The sequence below is a fragment of the Meyerozyma guilliermondii genome, genomic scaffold, assembly GCF_000149425.1.
Source record: "Meyerozyma guilliermondii ATCC 6260 scaffold_6 genomic scaffold, whole genome shotgun sequence".
NCBI classification, from domain to species: Eukaryota; Fungi; Ascomycota; class Pichiomycetes; order Serinales; family Debaryomycetaceae; genus Meyerozyma; species Meyerozyma guilliermondii.
Window position 1 is genome coordinate 105,042 of NW_001809795.1, and position 11,432 is coordinate 116,473.

The 11,432-nt window shown below is 44.1% G+C and overlaps 6 protein-coding genes across 6 annotated transcripts; 5 read left to right on the top strand and 1 right to left on the bottom strand. All coding sequences in view use genetic code 12, as the record gives it.

Moving 5' to 3' along the window:
• Window positions 1–507: 507 nt before the first annotated feature.
• Window positions 508–1,383, top strand: PGUG_04676 (putative rhomboid protease; the record flags this gene model as incomplete). Its single annotated transcript, XM_001482671.1, has 1 exon — window positions 508–1,383. The coding sequence occupies one exon, from the start codon at window positions 508–510 to the stop codon at window positions 1,381–1,383; it is 876 nt and encodes a 291-aa protein (XP_001482721.2).
• Window positions 1,384–1,618: 235 nt separating this feature from the next.
• On the top strand, window positions 1,619–3,763 carry PGUG_04677 (uncharacterized protein; the record flags this gene model as incomplete). The annotated part of the gene is made up of 1 exon (XM_001482672.1): window positions 1,619–3,763. The coding sequence occupies one exon, from the start codon at window positions 1,619–1,621 to the stop codon at window positions 3,761–3,763; it is 2,145 nt and encodes a 714-aa protein (XP_001482722.2).
• Window positions 3,764–3,836: 73 nt separating this feature from the next.
• Window positions 3,837–4,997, bottom strand: TOM40 (Tom40p; the record flags this gene model as incomplete). Its single annotated transcript, XM_001482673.1, has 1 exon — window positions 3,837–4,997. The coding sequence occupies one exon, from the start codon at window positions 4,995–4,997 to the stop codon at window positions 3,837–3,839; it is 1,161 nt and encodes a 386-aa protein (XP_001482723.2).
• A 490-nt stretch (window positions 4,998–5,487) lies between these two features.
• On the top strand, window positions 5,488–8,346 carry PFK2 (6-phosphofructokinase subunit beta; the record flags this gene model as incomplete). Its single annotated transcript, XM_001482674.1, has 1 exon — window positions 5,488–8,346. The coding sequence occupies one exon, from the start codon at window positions 5,488–5,490 to the stop codon at window positions 8,344–8,346; it is 2,859 nt and encodes a 952-aa protein (XP_001482724.2).
• A 90-nt stretch (window positions 8,347–8,436) lies between these two features.
• On the top strand, window positions 8,437–9,282 carry PGUG_04680 (uncharacterized protein; the record flags this gene model as incomplete). Its single annotated transcript, XM_001482675.1, has 1 exon — window positions 8,437–9,282. One exon carries the CDS (start codon window positions 8,437–8,439, stop codon window positions 9,280–9,282), a length of 846 nt encoding a protein of 281 aa, XP_001482725.1.
• Window positions 9,283–9,532: 250 nt separating this feature from the next.
• On the top strand, window positions 9,533–11,413 carry ARO10 (phenylpyruvate decarboxylase; the record flags this gene model as incomplete). The annotated part of the gene is made up of 1 exon (XM_001482676.1): window positions 9,533–11,413. One exon carries the CDS (start codon window positions 9,533–9,535, stop codon window positions 11,411–11,413), a length of 1,881 nt encoding a protein of 626 aa, XP_001482726.2.
• Window positions 11,414–11,432: the final 19 nt, after the last annotated feature.

Here is an 11,432-nt window from a genome sequence, read left to right on the forward strand (position 1 = left end):
CGGCCTAAATTCGCGGTGCCAAGTCTTTAGTGCGGGTGCATGGGTGTCCTTTTCAGTGTACCATCTCCACCTTTTTTAGTTTTCCACTTGTTTCTTTCTTTGCTTGCAAATGAGCTCTCCACGAAAGACTTCCGAGCGGCCACCAGAAACAATACCAAAAAAGGGTTCGGCATCACCCACAGAAACTTCTCCAGAGCCCATGGAAATAGACGAGACAGAACCCATAATGCCCCTAGAATCGCTCCAGCGAACCGAACTTCTCTCGCAGCTCTTCACGCTTCTTCTCGATGTCAAAACGGGAAAGTCTCTGGTTCGAGACTTCGAAAGTAACGCCGGGAGTTTGCGTTTGGCGCTCTCCAATATCCGCAAATTGCTCCAGAAAGTAGACGGAATCACCGAGACTGTCGAACAAAGACAGGCTCAGATCGAAGTGTTGCAACAGAACAACGAAGCCAAACGCCGAATCATCCAGCAATTGCTGTCATTGGCAGAATAAATCATTGCAAAATGCATAGCCCATTGTATCACGTGACTCTGCCGATTCTTCAACTTTTCAAATCAACGTCAATTACCCATATGGATTTCCGCCAGTTTCCCGAAAATTTCCGTTCCGTCGACCGATTGCAGCCTGCGCTCACCGTGGGACTCCCGGTGTTCACCTTCGTGCTCGTATTGATCGACTTTGTCACCGGAAACGCCGTGAGCAACGCGTTTGCACTTTACGCCGGCGCCATTTTTAAGCTTGAACTCAACCGGATTTCGATGTACCCACTTGCTCACACGGGGATTTTCCACTGGTTTGTTAACGTGATCAGTTTGAGTCCACTTTTGGCTCGTTTTGAAAAAGTTCATGGAACGGTTTACACCGGCATCACCCTCAATTTGTTGGCTGTTTCCACTGCTCTCATCTACTCACTTCTTGCTGGGATTATCAGTCCTTCTACCCGTGTCGAGGGACTTTCTGCCATCTGCTTCCTGTTTCTTGAATTCTACGCTTTAAAAGAACAGTCATATTACCCCATTGCTTTCCAGTGGGGTGATCGCTATCGTCTTCCTACCAAGTATAGTGCCTTTGTGGTTCTTATTATCACATTTATTTTGGTCCCCAACTCTTCGTTGTTGGGTCACTTGGCTGGAATTGGCTCTGGCTACTTGTTGGCAGAGAATTATCTCAAGATTTTGTATCCACCTCGTAAGGTGATCTTGTTCATCGAAGACAAGTTGGAACTGTTGATAGCAAAACTACTGCCAATTGTGGTTTATTACCGTGAAGACCTGGCTGCTGACACCAGAACCGTTGCCTATGTACCCTTGTTTGGCTCTGATGCCGAAGCGTCCTCTGCAAGATTTGAAAGTAGCGGGCATGTCTTGGGTACCTCCTAATATAGAAGTTACAAAGCTAAATCTTTAATTAATAAAGTCTACAAAATTTACAAAGTCTATCAAACCACTAAAACCTGCTAGTCTGTAGTACACACTAGTCATTTGCTTACCAACCACATTCCCTTCCCACCTTCACCAGTCTTTTTCATCAGCCTCGTCCCTCCTCCACTTTCCTGCATTTTTCCACCCCACATTCGCGAGTCTGATTAAAAACATCCGCGGAAACCACCTATTGATGGCCCTGTTGCGATCTCAGAACAACGCAAATGCTGAATTGCCCGCGGGAACTATGAGTCTGAGTAACCAACCACCGACAATCTCAGAATTGAACAAAAAGACCACCAAAAATGAATCTGACAATTTACAACAAAATAACAACGGTACGCGGGGAAACCAGAACGGTAAAAGGCGAAGAAAATGGAACAAAAAGAAGAACAAAATTTCAAAACAGAACACAGAGAACTTGGACGGGACAAATGGTGAAGATGCTGGACACAACTCACAAAAAACGGAACCACAATCTCAACTCAATGAAGATTCCAGTCGAATTTCAAGTCGACTGAACGAACCAACTTTCACAAAAGACACGAAAGAAGACAAAACAAAAGACACGAAAGAAGAAATAGATGCACTGGCTCTTGTCGAAACTTTGAATCCTCCAACTCTAACTTCAAATGTTCCTATGAGTCCTCGAAAACGGACCCTCATGAGACATAAGAAAAGTGACAACGACATGAAACGAGAAAGCTTTATACTAGATGCTAAGGGTAACTTGCGTAACCGGAACTCGTTCATTGAGGGTGCGGATACTTATTTGCAACTGCCCAAGGAGCCCTTGGGTCCTTTGAACATAAATGAAAAAGTGACTCTCTTCCAGTTCAATTCGGCGAAAGTGGTACTATATCACGAAATGGTCGATAGTAACCAAAGTATCCCGAAGGAAAGCGGAACTTTGTTGGGTCATGGATCCTTCGAAGTGTTCCAGTTGCACAAAGGCGATGTGACCTACTTAAGTTGTGGCTCGTCGTTTGTTTATCCATTGTTACCGAAGCTCAAGATACTAAGAACTAACTTCAACCAGTTTATACTTCCCTTGGCAAACCCTGAGAGATACTGGCGCATCTCTTTGAATACGGAAGACGTAAAAATTATCAGAAGATTAGAAAGAACCTTGGAAGAAAAGATTCAGTATCGCAACTTTTATTTGGAAGACTCCTTTAAAGATGAAGATTACACTCAGACAATTGCCAATGGAAGCACTCACACACCATTACCATATCCTACATCCGCCACTCCCCCATTCTCTGTCCACCATTACCTACCCATTGCACACGAACTCCCAGAATCTCCTCCCTCGGCTCCAATATCGCCCCAACAAGTTGATTCCTACAAAGACACGATTAACAAAGATCCAATTCCGCTAGGGCAGGCTAGTTCAGACTGGCCGCTACGGAGAAAAACATCGGCACAATCGATGACAAGTGCTATTGCCAGCTTTAATCTTAAGGACGATGCTAATGAGCACCCATTCAAAAACCCTTACCAATTAGCTCAACCCAAGCCAAGGCGACAAATGGACCCTGGTAAGTTATCAGCACAACCAAAAATGGACCACCGTTTGCAGTATCCGTCGGAAAACGGTTTCCACGACCGCAAATCAGAGTCTTCAATGGACTCCTTGTTAGACGAATTTGAAGAAAACATCTCCATAACCAGGTCCATATCGTTTTCTGCCGCTAGGCCCGAATCTCACCTACCTTCAAGAGCGCCATCAAGACAGTCGTTCACATCGGCGGTGTCGAAGCCCAGACTAAATGTCCCCAAATATGACGAGCTGGAATTTCCCTCAACTTCTCTTTCCGAATACAACAAAATGCCGTCCAGGCGTTCATCACGAAGCGAGCTTTATACGTCTGAAACAAACTGGATGGAGCCCAATGCTCCCATGGACACTAGTAGACTTCCCAGATCCAGATCTTCCTATAGTGTGGCTAGTAGCCATTATAATCGGAATGTCAAAGGTGCCGACTTGAACAGCACCTATCATAATATTTATCGATCCATCACACAGCGAAACCTCTCGCAATACGGTGGATCCAATGGTCGAAGTGCAGCTGAGCGCCATACAAATCAAGAGTTCAAAACCCCGTCGCTTCGAAACTACGACATGCGAGCCGGCTCAGAGCGTAGTTTTACCGAAAGTATCAAACTGACCCAATCAAGGCGTTCTGCTTTAGGACCGGGATTGAAAACCAATGACAATTCTCGTGACGAAAAATTGTCGTCCAAGCTCAACTCCACCGAGCTCTATAATATGATTCGAGCTAAGCGAGAATCAAACAAGGCTGGAGCCCCAAGACGATTTTTTGGATGGGGCTAAGATTCCTTAAAGAACTTAATCTTATTTATTTGTATAATAGATCATTAGCAATATATACAAAGGTGCTACGACACTACTGAGTGATTGGGTTACCGTTGGCATCAATCAAACCTTGTTGCATCATCATCAACTGTTCATTTCCAGCTGCCTCGAATTGCAAACCGAGACCGAGTCTTGAAGCCGCCTTGACATGATCTATCTCACCCGAGAACAAGACAGAAACTGTTGGCAAAACTCTCTTTTCCATGAACGCACTAACCTTACCAGTAGAGTCGATTTGACCTCTAAACACCGATTGACGGTACTCGTACTTGGCACCGATGGTGGTTTGACCTTCTACAACTGGCTCGAAACCAATTGGAGTTCCCATCAATGAATCAGTAACTGGCTTGACGGTAGCAGCAATTTGAGTTTCCAAACCAGCCTCAACCTTGTCGGTAACTTTTCTCCAGAACGATGCAATAAGAGCACCCTGAGCTTGCAATTGAGCAGAAGCAATCCAGTTTCCACCATTGTAACGAGCGACGTAAGATACAGCACTATCAGGAGGAGCAGCACCTGCCTGCTTTGAGTACATGGTCTCCAAACCCACGGCAAGGTTCGGGGTTAACGATTGCAAGAGCGAAGCCACGGCCACACCGCTGAACTTTCCATCGATGAATGATGGGTTCAACGACTTGAGGTTGATGGAAAAGTCACTGGCTTGATAGTCCTGTTCCAATTGAACCATTGAAGGTTGACCATTGGCCAATTGCAATGTAAGCTTGGAGATGTTATGCTTGTCCCATCCATAGTTCAATCTACCGCTGAATGACAAATCATTGTCGATGTTACCCTGGAGAAAGTAGTCGTCGGTGGCATACAATGCCGAGAAAGCATATGGGGGCAAAACATTGGATCCTACCGACAAGGTGTGCGAGGTCTGAAATGCTGGGGACATCAGGAATGCCTTGTTCAAGTCAGCTCTTAATCCAGTGAAGAAGTATTGCGTCAAAAACACATCACGGCTCACTTCCTTGTTCAAGTTCTCGATGGTACCCGGATTGGTGAGTCCCAATGACTTTCTGTGTTCGCTGATGGTGATGTAGACGTCATTCAAATATGAGAAGACGGGGTTAGACGACCACAAGCCGTTGGATTTAGGAGGTTCTGGGGTCACACCAGGCAAAGTTGGAATATGCATTTTAGAAAGATCGCCCAAGGGGACCGGCGAGCCGGAGGCGGGTTGGGACATGGCGGATTAAGTTGAGATTCGTTTTGTCGAGCAATGAAAAATTTCCTGTGCTGGAGGTTACGCGGGTGCGTGGTGGTGGGGAGCGGCGTGCGTACATGTGGGAATGGTTGCAACTGACGGCACTAAGAATTGGAAAGGAAGTATGGGGTGAGTTCGAGAACTGAAGTGCAATTGATTCTTCATTATGCTCCCTACAGAATTGTACTAATATTGGTGTAATAAGCAAATACATTTCTATTATTTTAGGGTTTCAGAATTGACTCTTCAATGAAAATGTTGTAACAATTCACGCCTCATGATAGATAATTTATGTTGACAATACTACTTATTAAATACTACGTGTCGAATACTACGTATTCGACTCAATTTGTCCTTCCGGTTGCAGATCTTTCCGCTGCGGCTACGGATCTGGTGATGTGTGCACGTGACCCAGGATGAGGGTGTTCCGAAGTTAATCTACACCACCACTTGTAACTTGTTTCTACCCCAAATGAAGTGGCCAGTTGTTAATGGCGTGTCGTGTGTCACGTACTACGCCCACGACCACGAACTAGTAGACAATGCTGTTCGTTTCTATACAAATTACTTGGGGCTCACAATTCACTCCGAGACCGACAACGGAGTTTATTTGGCCTCCGACGATTCTTTACTTGTTCTCAAGTTGGTAGTGAGCAAGGAAGCGCCCGACTCGGCGGAAGTGAAGAAGATCCACAAGAGATTTGAAGAGGATCTCAATATTGTGGATTGGAGGTCAAGAGCTCCTGGGTTCACCTTGTCGATTGCAGATTTGAACTCCACTATTCTCAAGTTGCAACAAGCAGGATTGGTGCTTCAGATAACTCCCAATGACTTGTATCCTAACGAAGCATACTTTATCGATCCATTGGGAAATCTTGTTGGATTGACCACTACTGCCAATCCACTCTCTTTGGTACCTCCGGTGAAAAAATTGGACCAGCCAAATGAAGGCTACATTATGTCTGCCACGGTTTCAGAGGCCACCAACAACAACGGAGCTCCGCTCAAGGGTAGCAAAAATGTGGCAGTGATGACTTCTGGTGGAGATGCTCCTGGAATGAATGCTTGTGTTCGTGCTGTTGTTCGCGCTGCCATCTACCATGAATGCAAAGCATTTTGCGTAATGGAAGGTTACGAAGGTTTGGTGCGTGGAGGAAAAGAGTATATCAAGGAAATGTCCTGGCAAGATGTCAGAGGTTTGCTTGCTGAAGGTGGAACCAATATTGGAACTGCTCGTTGTAAGGCTTTCAGAGAACGTCCTGGCCGGTTGCAGGCATGCCAAAATATGATTGAGGCAGGAATTGATGCGTTGATCGTATGTGGAGGAGACGGCTCTTTGACTGGAGCCGATCTTTTCAGAGCTGAATGGCCTTCATTGATCAAAGAATTGCTCGATACAAACCGTATCAACCAGTCGCAATACCACACATACAAGCATTTGAATATCTGTGGAACTGTGGGGTCAATTGACAATGATATGGCCACCACTGACGCTACCATTGGTGCCTACAGTGCGTTGGCTCGTGTATGTCAAGCCATTGACTACATTGATGCTACTGCCAACTCCCATTCAAGAGCCTTTGTGGTGGAAGTTATGGGCAGACACTGCGGTTGGTTAGCACTCATGGCAGGTATAGCGACTAGCGCTGATTATATCATGATCCCAGAGAAGCCTTCTTCCTCAAAAGGGTGGAAAGAGCAAATGTGTGAGATTGTTTCGAAACATAGATCCAAGGGAAAACGGAAAACTATCGTTATTGTTGCTGAGGGAGCCGTCACCTCTGAGTTGGAGCCCATCTCGTCCAAAGAAGTACGTGATGAGCTCGTCAAGTTGGGTCTTGATACCAGAATCACTACGTTGGGACATGTTCAAAGAGGTGGTACTGCGGTGGCATATGATCGTATTTTGGCTACTTTGCAAGGTGTAGAGGCAGTCAAAGCGGTTTTGGAATGTACACCCGATACTCCTTCTCCCCTTATTGCAGTTGTGGAGAACAAGATTGTACGCAAGTCGTTGGTAGAAGCCGTACAGATCACGAAATCCGTCGCCGAAGCCATTGAAGAGAAAAACTTTGATAAGGCAATGGACTTGCGAGACTCAGAGTTTGTGGAACATCTCCACAATTTCATTGCCATGAACTCGGCTAACCATAACGAGCCATCTTTGCCTGTGGAAAAGAGAAAGAAGATTGCCATTGTGAACATCGGTGCTCCAGCTGGTGGTATGAATAGTGCCGTGTACGCCATGGCTACCTACTGTATGTCAAGAGGACATACTCCGTACGCCATACACAACGGGTTCTCTGGTTTGGCAAGACACGAGTCCGTCAATCTGATAGACTGGTTGCTGATTCAAGGCTACAATTCTGTTGGTGGATCTGAAATCGGTACCAATAGAGCAACTCCTCATGAAACCGATATTGGTATGATTGCATACTACTTTGAGAAATATCAATTTGATGGACTTATACTTGTTGGTGGTTTCGAAGCATTCGTATCATTGGATGAATTGGAGAAGGCACGATGTACATATCCATCTTTCAGAATTCCAATGGTGTTGATACCTGCCACCATCTCCAACAATGTCCCCGGCACCGAATACTCGCTTGGTGCGGATACTTGCTTGAATGCATTGGTCGAATATTGTGATGTTGTCAAGCAATCTGCATCGGCCACAAGAGACAGGACATTTGTAATAGAAGTTCAAGGTGGTAATTCCGGGTACATTGCAACTTTTGCATCGTTGGCTGTTGGTGCTCAGATTTCGTATGTTCCTGAAGAAGGTGTAGCCTTAGACCAACTAGAGGCTGATATTGCATCTTTACGCAAACAATTTGCTAGTGAAAAAGGCATGTCGAAATCAGGAAAGCTTATTTTGAAGAGCTCAAATGCATCAAAAGTGTTGACTACGCAAGTTCTCGCTGATATCGTCAAGCAAGAGGCTCATGGAGAGTTCGATACAAAGACTGCTATCCCAGGACATGTGCAACAAGGTGGTTTACCTTCTCCTATAGACAGAACCAGAGCAGCCAGATTTGCAATTCGCAGTGTCCAGTTCATTGAAGATTCTTTTGATACGATTAACAAGCACCACTATGATGTCGATTTCCCCATTGAGAATACCGAACTTTCTAATACTGCTGCTGTTTTGGGAGTCAAGTCATCTCATTTGAAGTTTACTTCAATCCGCAAATTGTACGATTTCGAAACAGAGTTGGGAAGAAGAATGCCCAAGAAGATCTCGTGGAAATTCACCAGAGACGTTGCTGACCGTTTAGTCGGCAGAGAAAGACTCATCAAGGAACTGGGCCAGGTTCCTTCATTAGCTTAGTATTGTAAAGACTAATTCGCACCAAATTTATTTTTCAAAGTAAATGCTACCAAAATAAAATCTGTGTGTTTATGTTATCCATCTTTGAAGATGCCAATGGTATGTATCCTATTCTATGGAATGCACCCAATTTCTAACACAGACATACGTAATAAACTAGGTGAAAGCAGTAGCCAAGATTCTCTTCGTTCGTGTCTTCCATTGATTTCAAATTTGAACCATATTGCATCTAAACATTATAATGATCTCAATGCATTTGAAAAGCAAAAATGCACTGACATGCTAGCAGAGCTTCGCAAGTTGTATAGTGCAAAAGAAAAAATGCTCAACAAGACCACTTTTCAGTTTATTGGCGATCCAATACCACCCTCGTCAATCGAGACAACATCATTAAAACTCCGTCATGAAATAGAAGTTAAACCACAACTACATGGCTTACGTCTCCGGAAGCATATAATCAGCACTAATCTACCCCATATGCTTATTTCAGATATACAAGAATCTATATTATCTAACTGGAAACAAGACCCGATCAGATCAATACATTTGCAGGATATTGATTCGTCCATATTGCATTTGGTGTCTAATGGACCTGTTATAGTGGAAAGAGCCCGCAATTCGGTCTTGATAATCGATTGCCATCAACTTCGGCTCCACGAAGTGGTGAATTGCACCATTGTGGTCAATGTGAGTAATGATCGAATAGTGATTGAAACATGCAATAACCTCAAAATTGTGCCACAAAAAGAAAAACTATTAACCATTGATGATTTCAGCTGGCCTACATTGGGAGAAGTGAACCCCCACTACACAATTTCAGACGCTCAAGACTACGCATGGATTGAAGAGATTCAAGAGGGAGCCTTGAATTCCGCACAATTGACACAAGTCAAAAAAGCCGCAGAAACACGAGAGGGGAGTGACCCATCTGGATGAGAGGCTTCGGAGTTTAAAATTGCCGTCCGAGTCTGACATTGGTGATCGAGCCACTTGCTGAAAAGGCATTTTTACCGCGATAGCCGCCGATACCCGGTGATAGCCGCTCGCTCTTAGACCCTGTTCCGCCGTGTACCGAGTGCTACCGCTTGGTGCCGGTAAGCCGCTGTTATCCACCAGGCACACGATGGCTTGGATCCCCTCATACGAGGTTTATAAATATCACGGGATTTGAGTCGAACTATACAAAATGGTTCCAATTGCAACAAATACTGGTAGTAGTGAAAGCTTAACCAATGGTGAAAATATTCCCTTAGGAGAGTATCTTTTCTTAAGAATATGCCAGGCTAATCCCAGACTCAAGTCTATCTTTGGTATACCTGGTGATTTCAATCTTAACTTGTTGGAACATTTATACACCAAGTCTGTTGCAGAAGACAAGAAAGTACGTTTCATCAACCTTTGCAATGAACTCAATGCTAGTTACACGGTCGATGGGTATGCCAAAGTTATTGATGGTCTCGCGGTTCTCATCACTACTTATGGTGTTGGAGAGTTATCTGCTATCAATGGTGTGTCTGGAGCATTTGCTGAGTTTGCTCCGGTTTTACATATTGTGGGAACAACTTCATCGAAACAAATGGAATTTGCTGAATCTTCCAGTGGTGGAAATGTGGTTAATATCCATCACTTGGTACAGAACAAGAACCCTTTGTGTGCTCCAGACCATAATGTGTACAAGAAGTTGGTCAATGACGTTTCAATGGTCCAAGAAAGTCTCACTAAAGAGGGAATAGAAGATGGAACAAACTTGGAAAAGATAGACAAGGTATTGCGGGTTATTTTGGCAGAATCACGCCCAGGCTACTTGTACATTCCTAGCGATATACCCGATATGATGGTTCCTTCTTCTAGGCTCTCGGAACCATTAGAAAAAGAAGCAGTCGTTGATCAGGAATTATTGAGCACAATTACCAAAAGGATCTTGTCCAAATTTTACAATTCGAAAAGACCTGCGGTACTTGGAGATACATTAATAACCAGATTTGGACTTCAGAAAGAATTTGAAGAGTTTGTTGCCGAGCTTCCAGCAAACTTTGTTCGGTTATTTTCTACCAATATGTCTCGCTACTTGGATGAAACTTTACCTAATTTTGTGGGTACCTACTATGGCGCACTCACTTCTAATGCGGATGTGAGAGCTGACTTGGAGTTGAACACTGACTTCTTGATCACTTTCGGCTACATGAATGTGGAGACTAATACCGGGGTATACACGCAGAACTACAAGTACATTGACGACTATGTCGAGATCCACCCAGACTATATTCTTATAGATGGTGAGTATATCGTCACCAAGAATTACAAGACAGGTGAGAGAAAGTTTTCAATGGGACATTTAGTTCAAGAGTTGTGGCTGACGTTGGATTCTTCAAGATTTGTGCACAATAGTAAAACCATCAACAACATTTCCTTTAAGTCTTCGCCAACCAAACAGCATACAAAGGAAAGCAAATCTGGAAGAATTTCACAAACAAAGTTGGTTGATTATTTCAACGAGAGTCTTCAAGAAAACGATATCTTGATCGTTGAAACCTGTACATTCATGTTCTCAGTTCCTGACTTGCACTTCCCCAAAGGAGTTTCGTTTTACTCTCAAAACTTTTACGGATCCATTGGTTATGCCTTACCAGCCACTCTTGGTGCCTCTGTTGCTGAGTACGATCTTGGAACCAACAGAAGAATTATTCTTGTGGAGGGAGACGGGCTGGCACAGATGACAGTGCAAGAATTGTCAACCTTCTTGAGATACGATATTGTACCTCCCAAGATATTTTTGATTAACAACGAGGGATATACCGTAGAAAGAGTGATTAAGGGTCCAACGAGAAGTTACAATGACATTCAAGATTGCTGGCAATGGACAAAGCTTTTTGAAATATTTGGAGATGTTAATCACGAAAAGCATTCGAGCATAATCTTGAAAACTGACTCTGATTTGGATGAGTTTAGCATGAGCGATGACTCAAAGATACAGTTCATTGAACTTTCCATGGATAAGCTTGACTCGCCAGAAAGGTTACACCAGATTGCTACGAGGAAGTTTGCTAGTCCACTTACTAGAGCCTGAGAAAAATGCCATAAAAATC